Consider the following 23,742-nt stretch of genomic DNA (forward strand, 5'->3'; position numbering starts at 1 on the left):
TTTGAAGTTGGTCATTTTTTATATTTAGATTTTTATACTCATTTTTTTTAATTAAATTATCCTAGTTTTCAAAACTTATTTAATCAAAATAACTATTTTTTTTGTTATATTTGAGATTCAATGACTAATATTATCCCATAAATATTTACTTTATATAATTCTCTAAAAATTTGGTACTCAACTATCTTAATAGAAATACTCTATTTTTTTAATTGAGAAACTCCATTTGAAATTCTTTATTAAGAAAAAGACTTTAATCCTTTATTATTTTAGTTTGATTGATGAAGAAAATGATTTTGATCCTTTGCTTCCATGATGAACTTGAACTTCTTTGATAGAACTTTTATGTATCATGCTTCATCTTTAGTCTCTTCCTATTATCCTTGTGTTTGATTTTATGGATTAGTTATCTGTTTATAGACAAGCAAGGTATAATTTACCTTAAATGTCCTTTATCACAAGGATATTTTTAAAATTAAAGTAGGTTTATATATATACTTTAAGTCGGTGGGATTAGGTTTTCTTTTTTGTTACTCTCTATATATGTATGACTCGTCATCATTTTATTCTAACAACCATAAGATAAAGTCGTGTCGTCAACTACGTTGACCTCTAGAGATACCATCACCACCCCTACGTGGAAGGCCTTCCCATACTCATTCTCAACCTCAATCACTGTTAAATAAAATCCTACTCTGTTATCATTAACAGCGACTCTAGGAGTTAACTACAAAATTATTATTTGAAGTTGGTAATTTTTTATATTTTAGATTTTTATACTTGAATTATTTTTTTATCAAATTGTCTCAGTTTTCCAAACTTAATCAATCAAAATAACTATTTTTTATGGTTATATTTGAGATTCAATGACTAATATTATCCCATAAATATTTACTTTAAATAATTCTCTGAAAATTTAGCTATAAACTATCTTAATAGAAATACATTGTTTTTGGATTTAGAAACTCCATTTGAAAAATGTTTTTAACAAGCATTGAGAAAAAATAAAATATAAGTATAGATTTTGAGCTTATTTGTTATTGCGGCCACATTATGCTTTTAGAAAATTTGGATATTTTCTTGCTTTAAATTGATTTTTTATGTATTTTAGATCATTTTAGTTTGTTGATGTAAAAAATAAATTTTAAAAAAAATTATTTTGATGCATTTTCAAGCTCAAGTACTTTGAAAAATAATCGATATCACAATGCCTTTATGGTTTTGTTGAAAATCTAGCTACCCTAATTCTCATATATATATTTTTTAAAATTAGCACAGTTAGTTAAAAATTTTGGTAAAATAACACCATTTATAAAAGATTTGATAAAATAACACACTTTCACCTTTGTTGCGCTTTTGAAGCGCAACAACTAACATGTAGCCTCACAACCAATTTCTTGGCTCAACCCGTTGTTCTGATTGCACGAACTGGTTGATCATTTCATACAAAAATCATAATTTTATGAACTTTTTTCTTTCAAATATGTTTTATTAATGTCAATGATGTAATCAGACTTACGATAACAGGTATTCTGAGCAATCATGTATGAGGTTACCACAACTAAATGAGGATATGCCTCGAACAAATTACATGGATGGCTTAGCAAATAAAAAAAAGGTTTGGTTTCGCTAGAACATAATGATGGTTTAAAAAAGCCATAACTTTTGATCTGATTGTTGAATTGCACTCAAAGTTTTTTAGGAGTTTTCAGGGTTCGTTTTTCTTAGAATAGTTATGAAATCGCTACTTCGACCGTCAAATATTTAGATTTCAAATATATCATCTTGGAGCCCTGGTTTTGATAATTTTGTTATTTTTCTTATTATTTTCAAATCAATCGACTGGTTAATTCTAAATTTAATTAATATCGTGATTGTGAATCGTGATATTAATTGAAATTTTATCGGGTTTGCGGTTCAAAAATATAGCATCTAAAAATATACTATTTTTCCAAAACTTTTTCTGCTATTTTAATTGGGTTTTTTTTTATATAAATAAAATTGTATGATAATGGCACAATTTATCCCCAATTCTCCTACATGCCATAAAGTAGTTAAATATGATATGTTACAAGCTGCACGGCTGCCGCATGGTCCCCTCTCTAATAGTGCCACGTGTAACCTAACACAACAATGATGTCAACAATTTCGAGAAAATAACGGCTGGGTCTTCTCTAGGGACTTGTAATTATTTTTTGGATCCCTCCCTTCTCTTTAGTCTTTTGTTAACTAAACAATACGAATACCTCTCGTTGAAAGGCCTACCCAACCACTACGCTCACATTATCTCTTCTCTCTCCCCCTCTCTCTCTCTTCCCCTCCCTCCCCTCGTTTTAGTCATGGATCAACAAGGCCGTGAATTGGTGTTCATGCACTCCGGCGACTTTCTACGGCAAAACCCAGGTGTATCCGATCACTTAAATGATTATAGTTCGGGTGATCATACCAAGCCCACGATGAAAGAAGTTGATTTCTTTTCTTCTGATAGGAATGGTAAATCACCAAGTGAGCATCAAGAGATGAAGATTAATATTGGATCATCAAGTCTGGTTCATTCTAGCCTAAACGTAAGGTTTCTTTAATGTATTTACCTACCTCTTGAATTTTTTCACCTTATTTTTGTCCACTTATTACTCTTTATAGGTGATCACGCATTTGTGAAAGGTTAGGTTTTAAGGGCATGGCCATGACGATACTGTATCTAACAATATATGAGCATAGTAGGTACGTATTTGTGTTTGCTTGTTACTGACTTAATTTCATGTGTTACAGACTGGATTGAATCTGTCAACTTCAAGTTCTGGGATTTCAATAATAGCAAATGCCAAAGAACCAAATGATAATGAAGTGAGTTTTCACGTTGGTACTTAATTAGAGTCTTTGGAGTTTCCGATGCTATTAATTCACATGCTTTTTTATTTTATTTTTTAAAGTAAGAGGATTTGATTTTGCAGCTGAGAGTACTACGAGGAGAGTTGGGGAGACAGCATGATGAGAATAAGAAGCTGAGAAGCTCGTTGGATCAGATTACCAAGAATTACAAGGACCTGCAAGCTCAACTACTCGTGGCAATGCAAAAACAGACACAGGGATGTCGGGTTCAGCAGGTGATTCATCGTTTGAGTTGCTTAACTGATCAGTTACCTCTCCACTATAGTATATATGTGTGTCTAGTGTTGGTCGGAGATAGATGGATTTTCATTCACCCTTACCAATCATACGAATTTCTTGAATAAATGGTCATGGTGTAATATAGCTACGGTAATTTGAAATATTTTAGTAATTAAGAAATGAGTAACGTGCTTCCCTGAAATTGGAAAGTGCGATTACTCGGCTCATTTTTACTTTTTCAATACCTTAATACACATTTTTGAGGCCTTTTCAGTTCCAAATCCACCAAGACAGATGACGGGAAAGTCCCGAGTTTGTATAATTTGAATAAGTAATTTCTATTTGACCACCATAGAGCTTGCTTCCATAGGATCTCGTGTTTGCAGGAGTGCTACTGCTTAACAAAGATTTGTCCCAAGTTTTTTGATGCAGGGATCACCAGCCTAGCTAAGCCTGCAATATCTCCTAGCTATTGCAATAGATCGTACAAGGTGTTCCATTATCAATACCTATAAAGAGAGCATATGCTACTATTCCTTTTTTTCTCTCTCTAGTTACGAAGCACGGCATTCATTGAATGTAATCAGATGGTCCAAAACTTGAATATTTCATTTAGATATTGAATTTATCTTCAATAGGATACGAAGGGATATGAGGATCAATTTTTTTTTTTTTTTTAATAAACGGTTGGCGGAACTCTTTGGTGTCTTTTTCACTGTATGGAATCTCATTTTAATGTTTGATGCAGAGAGGGGAGCTAAATGACACACCAACTCCAGTAATGTCAGCTCCACTCTTAATGGACCCACAGCCATCTGCAAGATTAGATGCCAATATTGAACCTTCGGTATCCGACGACAAGGCGCAAGAAATGCTGGTCTCTCCAACAAATACAATGGAAACAAAGTCTCAGATATTAGGGAAACGAGCTTCAATTGAGGATAGTAATATTGATCTAACATCCCAGAGTTTGGGCTTTCCAAAAAGTCCAAGATTAGAAGAAGAAAAGCCTAACGAGCAAGTCCCTGAGGTCCCTTTCAGGAAGGCTAGAGTGTCCGTTCGAGCAAGATCGGAGGCTCCTTTGGTGAGCATTAATTTACATGGATTAAAAAGAAAAACCACTGCACTTCTGTGCTGCAAGAGAATAATAATAATTTAAATGAATTAATGGCCGGATCAGTGAATTTCTTGTGTTTAATTTATTAGATAAGCGATGGATGCCAGTGGAGGAAGTATGGTCAAAAGATGGCCAAAGGTAACCCTTGTCCTCGTGCCTACTATCGGTGCTCCATGACTGTTGGATGCCCAGTTCGCAAGCAGGTAAAGAGTCAAGTGTCAATAACAAATACTACGCCTTTCAACTCTCAATATGTAATCTAATGTGATGATGGTGCTGGTTACTTCATGTTCACTTGTTAGTCAATAAATATTAATGGTCGGTATCGTTCAACTTCTTCTTTTTTTTATTATAAGATAAATTACAAACTTGTAGAAGTTTAATTAATCAAGCATGGGATCTTATTTTTTACATTTCCTTTGAAATTAAACAGATCAAGAGGTGAAGAGTACAATGATTTTTTTTTTTTTTTTTGAGGTCTATATGTATTCTGACTTCAAATTAATATTGACCAACCGTATACTTAGGTTTGATTGCTGGTTTACTGACATTTTTCATGTTTTTGTTTTAACAGGTGCAAAGATGTGCAGAAGACAAGACCATTCTCGTTACCACATATGAAGGAAATCACAACCACCCTCTTCCCCCAGCTGCTACGGTTATGGCTAATACTACCTCATCTGCAGCAACAATGCTCTTATCAGGTTCAACCTCTAGCAGAGAAGGCCTATCCTCAAGTAGTTGCTTCTACCCTTCTTTGCCCTATGCATCAACAATGGCTACCATATCTGCTTCTGCACCATTTCCCACTGTAACCCTGGACTTGACACACGGCCCAAACACTACAATGCCATTCCCCTGCACTTCTCCTTCTCCAGTCACATTCCCTCTTCCTATGCATGGCTGCCCACAATTCCCAGGGAATCCGATGTATGTCGCTTCTAAGTTACCTGCAATTCCATCAGTGCAATTAGGGCAGCGCCACGGTTCAATGGTTGAGACAGTTACTGCGGCCATTGCTTCTGACCCAAATCTCACTGCAGCCTTAGCAGCAGCTATCTCCACATTTATGGGTACACCAAGGAGCAGAGATGGGTCTAACGACCTTAGTACACCTAGTGTAATACCTGGATTGCCCGGATCTCCACAGATTCCTCAATCTTGCACCACTTTTTCCACCAACTAGGGCTGCGACCGTCTGGGGCTCTGGTCTTCATCAATAAGGTGCCTAGTCTGTTATTTCACTTTTTTCGCGAAAGCTAATTATGATTTATTGTTGGCTTTTGAGAGAGTTTGAAGAAACAGCGCTGAAGATGTTAAAAAGGAAGCTTGAAATCATGGGCTGTCCAAGGATGATGTTTTCCAGCAATCTTGGATATGTGCATTTTGAGTAGCTTCTAGCTATGGTTAAGGTATCGCTGATTCAGCTTGTTTGGAGTGTTATTATTACTCCTATGTAACTACAATTTGGGCTCAGAGATAAATTTTGACATTTACAGTTAAGCTGATAAAGGAGTTAAATATATATACACACATAAACAAAAATAAAACTCTAAAAATAGATAAAGTTTGTGATGAAGTATTAAAGAATAATATAAATTATATTTTAAGATTTTATTTAATAGCTTAAAGTTTTAGGTTAAGATGGTTCTGATCAAGTAGTCATGAATTCAAATCTTACTATCCTTATTTATTTGATAAAAATTCAGCATAATATAATGTGAATTCATGTAATTGTCAGGTTTAAAGGATATTTATTTAAGAGATATATTAAAAAATAATATAAATTATATTTTAAAATTTTATTTAATAATTTAAATTTTTAAATTGAGGTAATTATTTAATATGAAAAGAGATTCCATAATTGAATTTGAACTGCAGGCTAAGTCATTACAGCTTTTCAAAAAATGCTCTTGCGTTTAATTATGTCATAAGCACTAACCAGCTCAGTATATAATATTAAGGTAATAAAAAATTGTAAAAGATATATTACCGTGAATGATGATCTTTAATATTTTTTTAAGATATTGTATCAAAATAAACCTACCTGCCGAGTGCCGAAAAATCACAAAGTCAAGTTTTATGAGTTATTTTGATAGTTTTTCTACAATGTGCTAATTAAATAGCATTAATTGAACAATGACTTGCCATCCTTCCCTTTCAAGCACTTTAATTTATACAGAAACACAAAATCGCTACATTACTCTGAAAATTAGTGTAAAAAATAACTTTTAAATCTATATCTTATCTAATAAATATATTTAGGTGTTTTATTGAGAAAAATGATTTTCTCTCCACATATAGTTTCTAAAAAAAATAATAACTTAGCTTAAGTAATTATAATCTTACCGGTTTTTTTATTTTAACTATTTCCTTTTGGATTAAATTTTAGAAGCTTTGATCATATCCAAATTTCCGTTATAACAAAAACCTCAGCTACAAATTTAATTAATATAATTCCAGATAGTGCGTGGGCATGTTTTATTTTAATTTATTTTCTATTTTTAAGCCATGTTAATACTAATTACATAAGTTTGATTCTATTTTATACACATATATTAAATTGTTATTATAAATTAGTTTATAATTGATAATTTGATGTTTTAGGTTAGTTAACTATTTTACAAGGCAATAGTATTTATTGAGCCCGTTGAAGAAAAATATTAGGTCAGGAATTTATGGTTCTACTCACTTTCCTTTGATCAATTTGTTGGAAGTTTGGGGTTGATAGCAAAACTTATTGAATTAATATCGAGTACTTCATCTCTTGGGAGTTTAAGGGACCAGAACTTAATTAAGAGACAGTCAATGCTGAGAGCCAAATCGAAAGCCATCTCTAAGGGTATAGGTGTGGACCAGCTTCCCAAATTTCTTCTTGATTTAATTATGTACGTAGTCTCCTAATACATTAGGTGAGACGAGTATAAAAGAAATGAGAGAGGGTTAACTAATAAAAAAAAATGATATGGGAGAAGAATATCCTGTTATGGTGTTAGTGGCGTGCTTCCAAAACACAAAAAATAAATAAATCATGCACTTCGTTGAACCTTGTCTTTTCTATAATATTCAACATGAAAGATTTTTTAATTGGAATTTGATTTTTAATGGTTAAAGTACGAGTACTCAAGAAATATATATATATATATATATATATATATATATATATATATATATATATAAAATAAAAAGTTAAAGGGTGTGAAAAATTCACTGCTCATCCACATCAAATATACTGTGAATTACACTAGTAATCCACAATGTATTCCTTTTCTTTTTCTTTTTCTTTTTTTTTTCACTTTTGATTTTTGCACCTTTTCTTTTACTCTTTTCCTTTTTTTTCTTTGTTTTTTGGTTTTTTTGTCACTTTTTTATTTTTTTTTTTACCTTTATTTTGCACCTTTTCTTTTCATTTCCCCTTTCTTCTTTTTTCTTTTGTTTTTTTTTTCTAAAATTATCTTTATTAATTTTATTTTTTTAATATTGAGCAAGTTAAAAATTTTTCTTTGTAATTTTTTTCCTATAAAATACTGTGGATTGCTACGGTGTTTTCCCACATGGTTTTTTTTTTTTTTTTAAATTATATTTGTTGATTTTTTTTTTTAATATTAAGCTGATTGAGAATTTAGTTTTGTAATTTTTTCTTTAAAACATTGTTAATTGCTACAATGTTTCTCTATATAGTTTTTTTTTTTAATAATTTTATCCAAAATTATCTTTTTATATTTTATATTTTAATATTGAGTTGGTTAAGAATAACTGTTATAATATGTGAGGGAAACACTGTAGCTTTCCTTGCAAATTACTGTGGATTGCTATGATGTTTTTTCCCACATAGTTTTTTTTTATGTTTTTTTTTTCTAAAATTATCTTTGTCAATTTTATTTTTAAATATTAAGCTAGTTAAGAATTACAATTACAAGTAAATATAAAGTTAAATCATGTGAGGAAAACACTATAACTTTCCATACAAAATACTATGGATTGATATAATTTTTCCTCATATGGTTTTTTTACATTTTCTTTTATGTTTTCTTTTTTTGTAATATTTTTTTTCAAAATTATCTTTGTCGAGTAAGGTTAAATCATGTGGGAAAAACATTATAACTTTCCTCGCAAAATACTATAGATTGATACAATTTTTCCTCACGTTTTTTTTTACAGTTTCCTTGTGTTTTCCTTTTTGTAATTTTTTTTAAATTATCTTTGTCAATGATATTTTCATAATATTGAGCTGGTTAGAATTTAACTTTGTAATAAAGCTTAATCATGTGGGGAAAACACTGTAACTTTCCTCACAAAGCACTGTGGATTGCTATAGTGTCTCTTCATATAGTTTTTTTTTCTTATAATTTTTTTAAAATTATCTTTGTCAATTTTATTCTTTTTTAATATTGAGCTGGTTGAGAATTACAATTATAAGTCATTACAAATAAGGCTAAATCATGGGGAGAAGTACTGTAGCTTTCATCACAAAACACTATGAATTACTACAGTGTTTCCAGCATGGTTTTTTTGTCCCTATTTTTTTTGTGTTTTTTTTTTTCAAAAATTATCTTTGTTAATTTTATTTTTTTAATATTGAGCTGATTGAGAATTTAGCTTTGTAATTTTGTTTCTTTAAAACACTGTGAATTGCTGTAGTGTTTCCCACATGATTTATTTTATGATTTTTTCCAAAATTATCTTTGTCGATTTTTTTTTAATATTGAGTTGGTTAAAAATTATAATTACAATAAAACTAAATCATATGTGAAAAGTGTTGTTCTTTTCCTCACAAAACACTATAAATTACCATAGTATTTCTCTAAATATATATATATATATTCTTTCTAAAATTATCTTTGTCAATTGTATTGGGAAAAACACTATAGTTTTCCTCACAAAACATTGTCAATTGCTACAATGTTTTTTCTCATGGGTTTTTTGGCTTCCAAAATTATCTTTATCATTTTTTTTTAATATTAAGTTGGTAGAGAATTTAGCTTTGTATTTTTTTTTTCTTTTTATTAATGGACAAGCTAAATCATGTCGCAAAAGCATTGTATCTTTTCTCACAAAACACTATGAATTACTACAAATCATTTTGTTTAGTCTCTAAGTTTTTGATCACCAACACAACTTTTTTTTTTCTATCATGAAATATTTGATTCATCATACATTTAATTCCTATTACTTATATAGCACTGGTTCACAATTATAACACTATCAAGTATATTTATTTTATAAGTCCTATAGCAGTGCGCGGACATGCCATCTTGTATATAAATAAAGTATGTAGAACATTAATGTTTTCTTTAACACACACACACACATGCATATATTATACTATTTTATTTTTATATTAAATAATATATAGTATTCAAGTAATAGATATTATATGGATACTTGAAACTCAATAAATGCATATATCTAAATTTCTTATGAATATGTTGAAATCTAATCGATGGTTTTTCATTATTATCCAAACATGAAATGCACCTAATTTGTAATTTATGAATAATTTTATTAAAAAAGTATCATTATATATCGAAGTGATTTGTAAATAACTTCATGTGAATTTTAATGTAACAACTCTATTGTGCACACTTTATAAATATATTCCTGTATTTAACAATCTATCTATCTATTTTATATATTAAAATTATAGCATTTTCTTAATGCATCAAAAATTGATATTTTATTAAAAAAAATATTTTTAATGTCAATTATACAATTTTCTATCATCCTTCATTACCCCATATAAGCTTATCAAAATGAATGCAATTCAAAGTATTGCTATGATTATAACATGTGAATTGTTAATGTGTTAATATTTTTAAATTTTAATCAATAAAATTTTGACATCTACAAAAATACTAAATACACACTTGATACATTTTGCAAGGTATACAAATAAAAAAATATTGATAAAAATTTGAAAAGAGAGCAAATATGAGGAAATCTTTTAAATAAATATTTTGAATTATAATTTCTTAACATATTTTTAATGTAGGTTCTTTTTTTTAACCAATATAAATATCTTACAATAAGTTTTAGTTTAAGACGCATATTAAGTATTTTTAGTAAGATATAAAAGAAAAATCAAGAAACTCATCTTGTATGCTAAATCAATGTATATCAAGTCCTTTCAAATTGTTTAAAAGTATATGATAGTATATAATTTCACCTATATCATTTTATTTTTATTATATTTCAATTGACTATTTTTTTAATTAAAAAACTACATAATTAAATGTTACAATACTGGTTTTTTTTTTTTAATTGAGAATAATTGAAAATCTAATTTTTTTATGGATTGAGAAAATAAAATATGTTATATAGGTTTTTTAAAAAAAATTTAGGATATAGATTTTCAAAATTTATCTTCAATAAAAAAAAAGTTTAGAAATGAATACCAAGATGACATAGACAAAAGTAACACGAGAAAAACAACATGCACATAAACATACAATTATACCAAATGTGGATCACATAAAAACCTTAATTCAAAATTTTCTTTTATTTTCAAGTAGTCTATCTCTTTAAAAGGTTTGCAACTCAAATAAACCCAAAAACCAATCTAAATAAATTAGGCAGCTTGAAAATAAAAGAAAAGTAATAAAAGTCTTAAACAATCTAGGAAAAACATCTTAAATAAAGCTAGAAAAATAAAAAAAAAATTCTAAACTAAATAGTAAAAAGAATCCTAAATCAATTAGAAAAATATAATAAATCTCAAACAATAATTTTTGGGCATTATCGATAGACTTTTCCGATATTCGATTGTTGTAGAATTTGAACTCTATAGGAAACAAGGTCAATAGAATCTCTTAGAAGAATTTCAATTTGATCCAATTGTCGGATACAAAATTATGCTTAATAACATAAAACTACGTTTTAAGAAAAAATCTTGTGCATTGGTATTTCTAGGTTGGAAAGAACTCGTTCTCAGTGTTCTTTTCTCATTCCCATGCCATTAAAGACTATTCAACCTTTTTTTCTTTATTCTCTCCAAGTATATAACAATTTTAAACATTAACTTTAGTCTTATCATTTCTTCAATATATGTCATGTTCATATAACCCTTGAGTACATGTACCTTCATAATAACATTAACCTTGAAATCAAAAGGATAACATAGTTTAAATCAATATTTTTTTTTTTGTTGAGCACCTTTCGTGTTTTCTTTGCACTCAATCTTTATCTTATCAACAAGAACACCATCAATGATATCATCATCATTATTATTATAATTTATGATATCATTATTAGAATAATCACCATAGATTAGTGGAGAATACAAATCAACATATATCTCACCATAAACAGAATCACTAAAATCTCTATAATACTCACCCCAATCAAAAAGCTATATCATTTGTTCATACTTCTGAAAAGGGTTTTTCATAACTAGCCATGGATCCGTGATCACTCTTCTTATAATACTTCAAAATTATCCTTTTCATCTCCATCAATTAATAGGATAATTCTTCAATTTGTCTTCGCATGTTTATTGTTTTTATTCAATGAGTTTGTTGTACATATGCGGTGTTGCGATGATCATCCCTTTAGATCATAATCGTTAGGAATGATGTAGGTGGAAAGGACAATGAATTCTTGTTCTTCATTAGTAAAAAAGAAGATAGTATTTTGGTCATTAGAAACCCTAATTGATCTCAGAATCTGGATAAATGAACTGATTGCATAAAGAAAAGATAGTAACATCCTTAATACGTCTTACCTAAGTTAAATTGTATTATTTATTTGTCTGATGTAACTAAACTAATATTGTGTTTTCTAGTCATTGGTCTATCTAGGGTTTAAGAAAAATCGTTTTAGGTAATGAGGTCTTTATTTTATCAGGTTAACATCCTAACCATTCTAATGTTAGCATAAAAAAATAAAATTGTCTATTTATTTAATATCAAGAATATGTCTTAAGTATAAGTTTATAATCCTGTATATTAAAAAAATAAAAAACAATGACTTTTTTTATTTTATATCAGGAATATATCTTACGTATAAGTTCATATTCCCCATATTAAAGGAACCTTTTTTTTGTTATTTTGGAAATATAGGCCAAAATCCTTTGGAATTTTATGAACTTGTTATAAAATCGAAGCAATATTTTTTTTAAAAACATGTCAAAGTATTTTATTTATAAAAAATGCTTAAATAACTTTAGGATTTTTAGCCATATGCAAATATATATATATATATATATATATATATATAGGCTTTGCTTGGTAAAAAATTCATTTTTCTTTGTAATAAAACTATTAGAAAAATAGGATTAAGGGTGTTTGCAAAGCACAACCTTAAACCAAAACAACCTTTTAACAAAAAAAATATAGCAAACCAAACAGGGTTTTAAATCCTTTGATCAAACCCGATCAAGTTGACCAATCTGAGTTGACCTGAAATCTTTTGTTTGACCATAAACCAGTAAAAAATCATGGTTTGACCTGAAAAAAATTCATAAATAAAAAATAGATTAAACACCTAAGAATACCAAAAACTCAAAAAACCTTAAAGAAAATGGTTCAAATGTCAAAATAAATGAAGAACACTAAGAACAATCAAGAACACTAAAATGAACCTAGCAACATCAAACCCAAAATAGACAATATTTGATCAAAATAAAGGCACTTACATGTTGGAAATCATGCAAGGATCAATAATCTAGAATTCATTCACTTCAATTATCACTTATACATCACATTTTTGTTAAAATGAGTTTTGGTTCTAAACTAAAATCCTATGATTAAAAATCATTAAAATCATGTTATTCATGCAAATAAGCACTATATTATTTGTTAATCATGCATAATGAAGGGTTTTATGCCAAGAAATAAATCAAAATTGATTCAAATCTAGGGGTTATAGGAATGTTCTTCCCAATAATATAAAGAACATTGCCTAAAAACCCAAAAAAATTCTCAGCTAATACAACCTCAACCAAACCCAGAAATAGGTATTTTTGGATTCTAAACCATATATTTGTTTTTATCCCAACAAGTCATCATATCATACACAAACATGTTTGAACAAAAAACCCAACAAAAATTTAAAGCATCAAAATCAAGCATGAGATATCAAAAAGTTATCAACTTAAAACAACATATATGTTCATGCAACATGAATTCAAAACTGATTTTCTGAACCTATTTTGTGCATGAACATGCTTAACAAACCCGAGGTAAACATTTTCACTTTAACATGCATAGCTTTAGTTAAACAAAAACTAAAACAACATTAAATATTAAAAACAAACTGAAACAACAACTTTAATGTATCAAAAATATCAAATTAACTTCATTAAATAAAAATCACACCAACAAATTGGTGAATGCAACATCATTTGTTAAACATTTCAAACCTCTTTTCTATGCATGTAAACATCTATATATAAACAACAACAAAAGCAGGCAAAAAAAAAGACCTACTTTTGGATCAACAATGTATACCTAGGATAGCCACTCTCTCTTGGCTTTCATTTGAAATTTTTTGTCTCTCACAAACTTTTGATATTGAGATAAGTGTTATAAACCCTCAATAAGAACCTATTGAGGAGCCTTTATGTATGAACACGCGAAAACCAAATTGGTTATTGCATAATGGTTGCACTATCAAGGTTGACTGAGTTGTCCACTTTTGAGGTCTTGTCAGAGCAATTTTGACATCATCGTCGCCTGAAACCACTTGAAGTTGGTAGAAGAGGTACACACCTTTCATTTAGATCCAACTTTTCTCAATTTGAAAGTCAGTAACACTACATTCATTCGTTGTGAAGTTGCCAATTCATTTAACCAAAATTGTTAAAACAAAGATGTAAGCTGACAAATGACGAGTCATTCACCTTCTCTGCTTTAAGTGTAAAAAACACATCATTTAGGGTTTTTAATTTGGAATTTGTAAAACTTCAATTAAGTCCCTATTCTTTCAATTACTTTTAATTATACTTATAATTGCCTCTAAACTTTTAATTTCATGCAATTTCACCCTTGTCCAACTCAATTGTTTGTCCTAAAGTTGACCGTTATTTTCATTATAGTCTTTGGTTCTGAATTTATGCATTTTGACCCTTAATTTACCAACAAACTTTCAATTTATTTAATTTGGCCCCTAATTTGGTCAATTTCAACCCTTACATTCATTTGGCTTTTCGAATTTGGTCCTTAGTTTTGAATTTCTTAAATCAAGTCCTTAATTGCCCGCCAAACTTCGATATTTATGCAATTAAGCCCTTGATTTGATCAAATTAACTCTTAAAAATTGCAATTCGACCTCTAGACTTTAATTTCTTCAAATTAAAGCCTAAATTGACATAAAAAATCTGTTTTGAATTGGAATTAAGCTCTTAATAAATTCAATTAAACCTTGAAAAAAAATCCAATCGAGTCCTTAAACATTTAATTTTGAATTTTCATCCTTAGATTGAAATTTATTTGTCAATAAGGTTGTCATCAATTAAAGATACACTGCTAAATTTTTCAATCTTGTATATTTTGATATTTCTCAACCAATCTTCTACAATTTCCTAGGTGTTCTGGTATATTCTTCTCACAAATATTTTTTTTATCTTCTTTTTTTCTCATTTTTTAATGTGGGGCTCCAAAATGGGTAACAACATAGTTAATTTTATAACTTGTCTTTACATGTCTTCTATAAACTACTCCTAAAGGTTTCTCTTTAAAGAGAGAACCTTCTCATTCCCTCTTACTTAAACACATTCTACTCTACTACCTCTTCTAATCATGGTTATCCCAACACATAATAAGCAAATAACATGTGATTTGCAACACACAACAAGAAAAGAACTGGGAATCATTGAGCTCTAATATCAACTAATATAGATGGAAGCAATACAAGAAAGCCAATAAGCACAATAACCTAAAATTATACTGAATAGGGATCACAAAAAAACTCTAATTCAAAATTTTACTACTACATATTTTCTCTTCAAGTAGTCTATCTTTCTAAGATGTTTATAACTCCTTAAATAAATCCAAAAACTAACCTAAACATATTGTGTAACCTAAAAATAAATGAAAAGTAATAAATACCTAAACAAACTAGGAAAAAAAATACTCAATAAAGCTAAAAAAATAATTAAAGAGTTCTAAAAAAAATAGTATAAAAAATCTTAAACCAACTAGAAAAATATAACAAATCGTAAATAGTAATTTTTAGGCAATATCGAAAGACCTTTCCAATAACTAATTGTTGTGAAAGCTTAACCCTATAGGAAACAGGGTCTCTAGGATCTCTTGGAAAAATTACAATCTAATCCAACTGTCAAATAAAGAATTATGTTCAATAACTTAAAACTACACATTAGAAAAAAAATCTCCTAGATCACAAGATTTAAAAATAAAATTATATGAATTTTGGGTTAAATATTTATATGAGTATGAGATCTATTAATATTTTTATTCAAATACAAATGATTATAATGACTACAATAACATACAAACAAGATTATAATAATAAAGCCAAATTACTAAATAATTGATTATATATACATAATCAAATAACTAAAATACGAGATATATTATTAGTATAATGTTTTAGCAAATATAATTGTATTGTAAATGATATTTCTTTTCTTTTTTTTCTCTTAGGGTCATATAAATATAATTTTAAAAAGCTCAAACTTAGTGGTGTTTGTGATAAGGTAATGAAACTTTAATTATTTAATTAATGATTAAATTGTTTGAATGTATATAGTAAATCAGATGTATTTGGAGTATTTAAATGAATATTTTTTTTTTCTCATAAAAATATATTGTTAATTTTCTAGAATACAAAATTTAAAATTAGGTTTCATTTATATTAGGAATGGACTTTCTACTCATTAACATCTACAAATGAACTTGAGCAAACTTACGACAATGTTTGGCTCCCTAACTTTTTTAAAATTTTAATGATTTAATTTGCTTTAATGCAACTCATAAAAAAAGTATTTGATAAAGATTTTAAAAACCAACCATGGAACTTTTGAGATTGAAATATATTGTTTTTTTTAAAATAGATTAAATGTGTATTAGGTTTTCTACTCAAAACATATAGGAAGTTATGTTTTTTTTAGATGAAAGACTATTTATTTTATTATAAAAAATAACCTTAAATATTTTAAAAATAAAATAAACTTAATATTTTTTTATACATACCAATTAACTAATATTTAATTACATAGTTAGTAACCTTAAGTATTTGAAAACTAACTAAGCTCAATTACTTTATTTTAAGTACATTATCTCTTAGCTTTATGGATCCTAATTAAATTATTTACTATTTCTAATTACTAAAAAATACCTTCTAATATTTTCATTATTGTTTTTTTTTTCTTATGCTATTTTAATATACATGTGTCTTTCAAAGATATAATTTATTTTATATGTAATTATTTAGTTTTGTAAAGAAAATATTTAATTATTTTTAAGAAAAAAATTATGTAAAGCTATTTTCTTAATGATAGTTTTAATTTAGGTAATTTTGCTATCAACATAATAAAATAATTCATTACCAAAAATTTAATATGTTTAATCTTACAACACAACACAACAAACAACAATACAATATAACAAGAACAAGAAAGCACAACAAACATAATATGGTCCCAATAGTTTATAAATCGATTTCAACTTCAACAACCTATTAAGCAACTTAAGTACTTGTTAGAGAAAAAAAAATCGGTAATCAATCCTTGATTAATTTTTTATTTTAATGCCCAATCTTCAATTTTATTACCTTGAATTTTTCATGGAGAAGTCTCCATTAACCTTTATTATGCCTCCAAGTCCCTGCGACCAATTTTCTTCATGTCCTGATGACTAATTTTCTCTAGGTCCTTGTGACCAACTATCTTCAAGTCCTTATGACTATTGTCTCCAAAAGGATCATGAATCTCTCTCTATAAAACATTGACAATATATCTCATAAATTCAAAAAATAGGCAAACATTCAAATGCATGCTCACACAAGTAACATTTTTATGCAATCATATACTATAAGCATTTGTTTTCCCTTTCTAACTGGATAAAGTCTTCCAAATATGTATACTTACAAGACATCAAGGGAAAATTATAATAATAATACTAATAAAAGACATGTTAACGCTTGGTTTGGCATCCCACCCAAGACTCACCTCGACCTCAATTTGTTTATACTCCAACCAAGCTATTTTGTCTCAATTATGCCATGACCCAACCAAGCTCCACAAAGCTTGTCAAGTCAGGGCCTAACCAAGCTCGAGTTTTGGTCTGATCGAACTAGCTTATCTTAGTTTACTATACATGAATAGTATTTTTTTCACCAGCATTTCTCCATATATATTTTTATATATATTTTATAGATATTTTTCAAGATTATATATTCTCAGGTTTTGAGAAAGATAAGAGGGATTAATCTTAACAACACTACATAAAGATAACACTCAACGAGCTAAAGAACATATAAGGAAAGTTTATTTTTGAATTTCTTACATGCTTGCCACTTGATCAAACAATCTCAAATGTTGACTTAAGAATCAAAGCGCGTCGCATTCATTCCATGAGGGACTTGCTTTGAAGGATCAACATAAGCCTAAAACTCATCAATTAGGGAAAGTCCAATTGTATATAAACTTCTTCCATGACTTAATCACCACAGCTTGTAATTTATAGCTTGTATTTAGAGCTTGGAATAATGTATGGCTCCAATAACTTTAGAAAATTTAGTTATTTGCAAAAGTCAGATTTGGCAAATGGATTGGATTAGGTGGTTTCTTATTATGTTGTCTCAAATTAGGTTGTTAAGAATTTAGATTGTATTTGGGTTTGGGTTATCATGCATTTTACTAGTTGACCTTAATCCTAACCTATCGAGTTTACGAATGTTTGCGTTAATTCATGGGTTTGATAATTAGTGTAAAAATTTAATAAAATAACATACGAAATATATTTTTTATATTAATCTTTCTTTAAATAAAATAACTTTTTTTTTTAAGAAAATGAGAGAGAAAAAAAAAACCATGTCAGGTTTGTTGGCCAGGGTGGCCTAATGTTTTTTTTTTTTACCAAACAATGTGCCATCTGCCTAGTTTTGTTTTAAGAATAAGATGATGTGCTATCTGCTATTTTTGTTACAACAGACACGTTATATTTAGTTCATTCAAGCCTTCAAGTGGTCAAAAATTGGGCTTCCAACTTCTTAGACAAAAAACTCATTTTCAAGTTTTTTTTTCCACCTGAAAACATTTAAGAAACACTTCAAAGACCATAAAAACTCATTTATGGTCTTAAATATATAAACAAATAATTTCAAAATAAAAAATCAACCTGAATCTAAAAATTAACTTGAAAAATCAATTTCTTTTTCAAGCAAGATGAAGGCCAATGAACATCTCAATGGAACTCCTCTCTTCAAAAAGAACCTGTTGACTTCAAGAATGACTTTTTTATGGCTAAAATGGAGCCAACTAACAACTATCTCTCTCTTGTACTATTTTCAAATTACTCTCTCTCTCTCCCTCCCTCTCCCTCTCCCCTCTCAAACCAAGAATTAGGATATGAAAAAAAATCATTAAATAAAATGTTTGGTCTTTGAACTTAGGGACTTATAGTATATGGACGCGTAACGTCAGGGGGTTATGGGAGTCACCACCTAGTTATTTGGTTTAAGGTCATTAGAAAACTCAGGTATACCGGTTTTATTAGAGATTTCAAGGTTACGGGAATGGTTGCAGCTAGGGAAGGTATTAGCACTCTTAGCACACCCTACCTAAAATAAGCTGCACTGCGTGGTTTGAATGTGGTTTAAAGGTTTTGATAGATTTATAACCGGTAGTTAATCTATGGCTTAGGGTAAACATTCATTCATGTCAATAAATCTGGCTTTAAAAATTCATTATAGGCTGGCGTGCCTTGACATAGTTGACCTATCCTGGAAGACGAGAGTGTTTTCCACAACTAATGTGTTATGGTGAGAAGTACTCCCAATTAAAATTGGTGAACACTCAAAATAATTCTGAGAATTTTCAGGGCAGTTCCTGATATTTAAATATCAACCTACTTGTAGGTCCAATATTTATACCAAAATATTAATCATTAATTCTTATGAATTAAAATCTTAGTGAAGTGATTATTGGAATATTGATCAAATTCTTATGGATTCAATAAACTGATTATTAAATCCAAAATAAATGCTAAAAAAAACATACCATGCATTTTATTTTTTAAACAAGATATTATTTTTGTGTTTTTGAGAGACTCAGCTGTATATAATTAAAACAGTTGGATAAATTAAAATCCTTTTATTTTTTTATATTTTCTATCACAAAAAAATAAGTAATAAAAAAATGCAACACACACACACATTCTCCTTTTTTTTTGCTATATTTTACTCACACACACCCACAATTACACTTTTTACAAATCATCAAAATTCAAAACTTAACAATAATTTAAACCACACATTAAACATCTAAGAATTGCAAAATGAAACTTTTAAAGGTCAAAAATAGGTTGGGGAGATTGCTGGGAACTCAAGAAGCACACGGGGGATGAGGAACAATGATGGCACGTTTGCTTGACATGTTGCCACCATAGACAAAACCTAAAAAATAGGTGAATCTAAAGTGGTTTCCCTTCTTCTTACTCCCTATGTCAGTGATGACTTTCACTGGGAACTGAAGAAGAAATAAATCGTAACAAACAATTGATTTTATCTTTCTTTTTTTCATAGATCTGCTTTTCTATTACTCTTCATACAAATTTCTCAAGCTAGAATTGGGCTTTATTATTGATGGTGGAGGTTATTGGTTCTTATCGTTATGAAGAAGAGATGATAAGTAGTGAATTTGATAATGAGAGAGGTTAGTTTGTGAGGGTTCAGGCAGCTAACTTTGTTGAAGGAAATGGGGAGCTACTGTTGTCGTTCGTGGCTGTTGGGGTTATTGGACTAAGAGGTGTTGGTAGGGTAGGTAAGCTTGGGGGAACTCACCATCGTTAGTAGTGATGAGGGAGAAAGAGATGGGGTTGTCTCGTGTTGATAGCGGCTGAAGCAAAAGGGTCTAGAGTTTTGAGGGGGTCTATAACAGTGTTGACCTTGGACAATGAATGAGAAATGGGTGAAGGCTTTGGTTTTGTTTATATGTGTTTCAAGTAAAAGAGAGATTGGTGGTTTTCTTTTGTTTTAGAAAGGGAGAGGTTGTGGTCGATGATGTTGTTGATGGTGATAAGGAAGAGTTGTTAGTCAAAGCTCTATTGGGAGTGGTGGCAGATGGTGTGAAGGCTGATGGGAACTATAATTTTAGTGGTTCCTGGTGATTCAGTGGCTAATGGCTATAGACATAGGACTGTGATTTGGTATGTGTTTTAGTGGTGTAAAAGGTTGAGGTGGGTATAAGAGAAGCATGACTTGATTTATAAAAAAATGGTGACTGAGCTTCGGGTGGTTGTTAATAGGTGGATAAGAAAAACTATTTAATTATTATGGTGAGAAGGGATAAACCGATTGTGGAGAGGAGGTAAACTTTGATAATTGATAGTGAGGAAAATGGTTGTCATGGGTTGATGAAAGTGTTGTGATTTGGTGGATTCCTTTGATAACGGTGGCTGGAGGAAAAGAGGGAAGTTGGTGTGCAGGGAGGGAGGCTGGACTATAGTAATTGTTAGTGTGAGTGATCCATTTTTTCTTTTTGTAGCTAGAGACTAGTTTCAAAACAATAGGTCTATGTTTTTTTTTTTTTTTTATATGGGTGTTTTTTAGTTGGTAGATGGGAGAGTGTTTTGGTGTGTGGGTGGTTTTTTTTTTTTTTTCTAATTAATTCTCTCCTAAAATTCCACCTAAAAATATTCTCCTTAATTTATGCTCCTCTTTTTATGTGTGTATAACCACCTATTTATAAGTGAAAATTTTCTTTGGCTTGAAGACGAAGCAAACCAAGATTAACTATTGAATTTCAAGAATAAATCTTAACCATTTATTTGATAACTTGGAGACAAAACAAAGAAAAATGGACCTTTAGATTAAGAGAATGGTTGTAGACCATTTGATTAAGAAAATAGATTACTTGGTGAGAGGGTTTGCAATTTTCAAATTGGTCATCTCCCTTTCATAATTATAATTAGATCACTAAAAATTAAATGTATTTTTTTTTTCTTTTTTTTCTTATTTTATTTTAAATTCTTTGAAAAAGAAGCCATAAACAACTCAAATACATCAAGAACATATTTTTTGGGGTTTTTTTTGTTTGTTTTTTTTTGCAATTTTTGGTTTTTTTTTAAATGTTTTCAAAAATAGGGTAAAAATTAGGTCGCACCAGGACTACTAAGAAATATGACAAAATACAATTTAGCAAAAAATCGAAGAGACTAATTTTTTTTAATAGGCCTGCTAATTTACTTGTTTTTTGAATTTTGGTTCCTCGACTTTTAATCTTGTGCAAACAATAAAATGAAATAGATTTCTGCAAAATCGAGACCCAACAACGAGATTTTTTTAGATTACAGTAGCAAATAAAAAGGAGAAAAGGAACAAATAACAAAAACTAATTATCAATAAACATAATGTTAAAGGACTAAGTTAATAAAAAAAAAATTGGAGGACTAGAAAAAAAGAGAAGATACACAAATCATGATTTCTTTTTAGACTTTTGTTAATTCAACTTTTATTTATGGGTTGGATTAGGCCTCTCTAGTGTTAAAAGGCCAACTCATATTATGAAAGACTTCAAGTCTTTTTATTAACAACTTTAAATTATATCCACTGGAGAAATGAAGATTAGGCGAAGCCTTTATCAACGGCTATAACGTCAAGTGCTATATATTAGTATGCATATACTAAAATGAAATAGTGTCAATTTCTTTATTGTCACGGTGGTAAAATTGTAATTATCAGTTTTTTAAGAAAAAAAAAGTTTTTCTTATATTTTCTTTTTCTCTTTATATATGGAATTTATATCATTTTATATTTGGCCTATTTATCACTATTTTTTTCTTATCTTCATTTTTTGTAATATTTATTTTTAGTTTTCTTTTTTTCTTTACACTTTTTTTTTTTTGAAACAAAACTATTATTTTTTACACTTTTAATATTTATCACTCTACACTTGGCCTATTTATATCATTCTTTTTTTTCTTATCTTTATTCTTTTGTAATTGTTTTTATTTTTTTCTTTACACTTTTAAAAAAATTATATTATACAAAGACTAAGAAAATAGTGTTTCAATTGCAACATTGTTTATTGTTCTACTACGTGAAAAATTAACTTGAGAACTTACGTTGTTTTTATTAAGGCATATGAATTTTACTATATTTCATTATATATAATCATCAATTTTTTGACTTGCGGTTATATTTTTTATTTGATATAAAAAAATACATTAATAACATCTACACCTCAATTCTTTTGTGTTAAAAAACAATTTTTGACATGCAGCAAGACGAGTTGAATAGACGCATTAACACTTTATTTTGTATTTATTGGCACAAATGATTCTCGATGTATTTAATTAAATGCATGCATAAATTTTTTAATTTATAATTAGAATTGTTTTTAAAAAAACACATTTGATAAGGTTGCATGTTTATTTATTTTTTTCAAAAACATTATTCAATGGCTACCGCGTCAAGTGTTATATATTAGTATACATATGCTAAAAATAAATGGTGTTTTCATGTAGAAATGACATTATTGTATTTTTTTTCAATTTCTTTATTATAATGGTGGTAAAATTGTAATTATTTGTTTTTTTTTGAAAACAAGTTTTTCTTATGTTTTTTTTTTCTCTTTATATTGGCATTTATATTATTTTGCACCTGGCCTATTTATCACTATTTTTTCTTATCTTTAGTTTTTAATTTTTTTTTTCTTACACTTTTTTTTAAAAAAAAACTATTTTTTTTTGTATTTTTTACACTTTCAATATTTATCACTCTACTCTTAGCCTATTTATATCGTTCCTTTGTTTTTATCTTTATTCTTTTGTAATTTGTTTTTCAATTTTTTTCTTTACACTTTTTTTAAAAATTATTATACAATAACTAAGAAAATTGTGTTTCTATGTATCAATCACAACATTATTTCATTTTTCTGCTATGTTAAAATTAATATGAGAATTTACATATTTTTATTAAGGTATATGATTTTTATTATATTTTATTATATATAAACATCAATCTTTTGATTCATGGTTATATTATTTACCTAATGTCAAAACATATGTTATTAACACTTATACCTTATTTCTATTGTGTTAAAAAAATTATTTGACCTGCAATAAAGCGAGTTGAATAAACGCGTTAATACTTTATTTTTTGTATTTATTGACATAAATAATTCTTGATGTATTTAATTAAATGCATGTATAGACTTTTTAATTTATAACTATAATTTTTTTTTACCAAAAAAACACATTTAATAAGGTTACATATATTTTTTTTTTCAAAAGAAAATTATTCAACCCGTGGAAATCACGGGTCAAATAATAAATAAATATCTTATTAAGACTGATGTTTAAGATTACACTCGGGTCAATTGGTACGAGAAC

At 28.5% G+C, this 23,742-nt stretch overlaps 1 protein-coding gene across 1 annotated transcript; it reads left to right on the forward strand.

Annotated features, from left to right (window-relative positions):
* The first annotated feature begins 2,236 nt into the window (after nucleotides 1-2,236).
* LOC118044483 (probable WRKY transcription factor 47) lies at nucleotides 2,237-5,769 on the forward strand. The gene is made up of 6 exons (XM_035052771.2): nucleotides 2,237-2,567; nucleotides 2,773-2,847; nucleotides 2,955-3,107; nucleotides 3,860-4,195; nucleotides 4,318-4,431; nucleotides 4,803-5,769. Exons 1-6 carry the CDS (start codon nucleotides 2,340-2,342, stop codon nucleotides 5,412-5,414), a joined length of 1,518 nt encoding a protein of 505 aa, XP_034908662.1. The 5' UTR covers nucleotides 2,237-2,339; the 3' UTR covers nucleotides 5,415-5,769.
* Nucleotides 5,770-23,742: the final 17,973 nt, after the last annotated feature.

Source organism: Populus alba, chromosome 2 (assembly GCF_005239225.2).
Source record: "Populus alba chromosome 2, ASM523922v2, whole genome shotgun sequence".
Taxonomy (NCBI): domain Eukaryota; kingdom Viridiplantae; phylum Streptophyta; class Magnoliopsida; order Malpighiales; family Salicaceae; genus Populus; species Populus alba.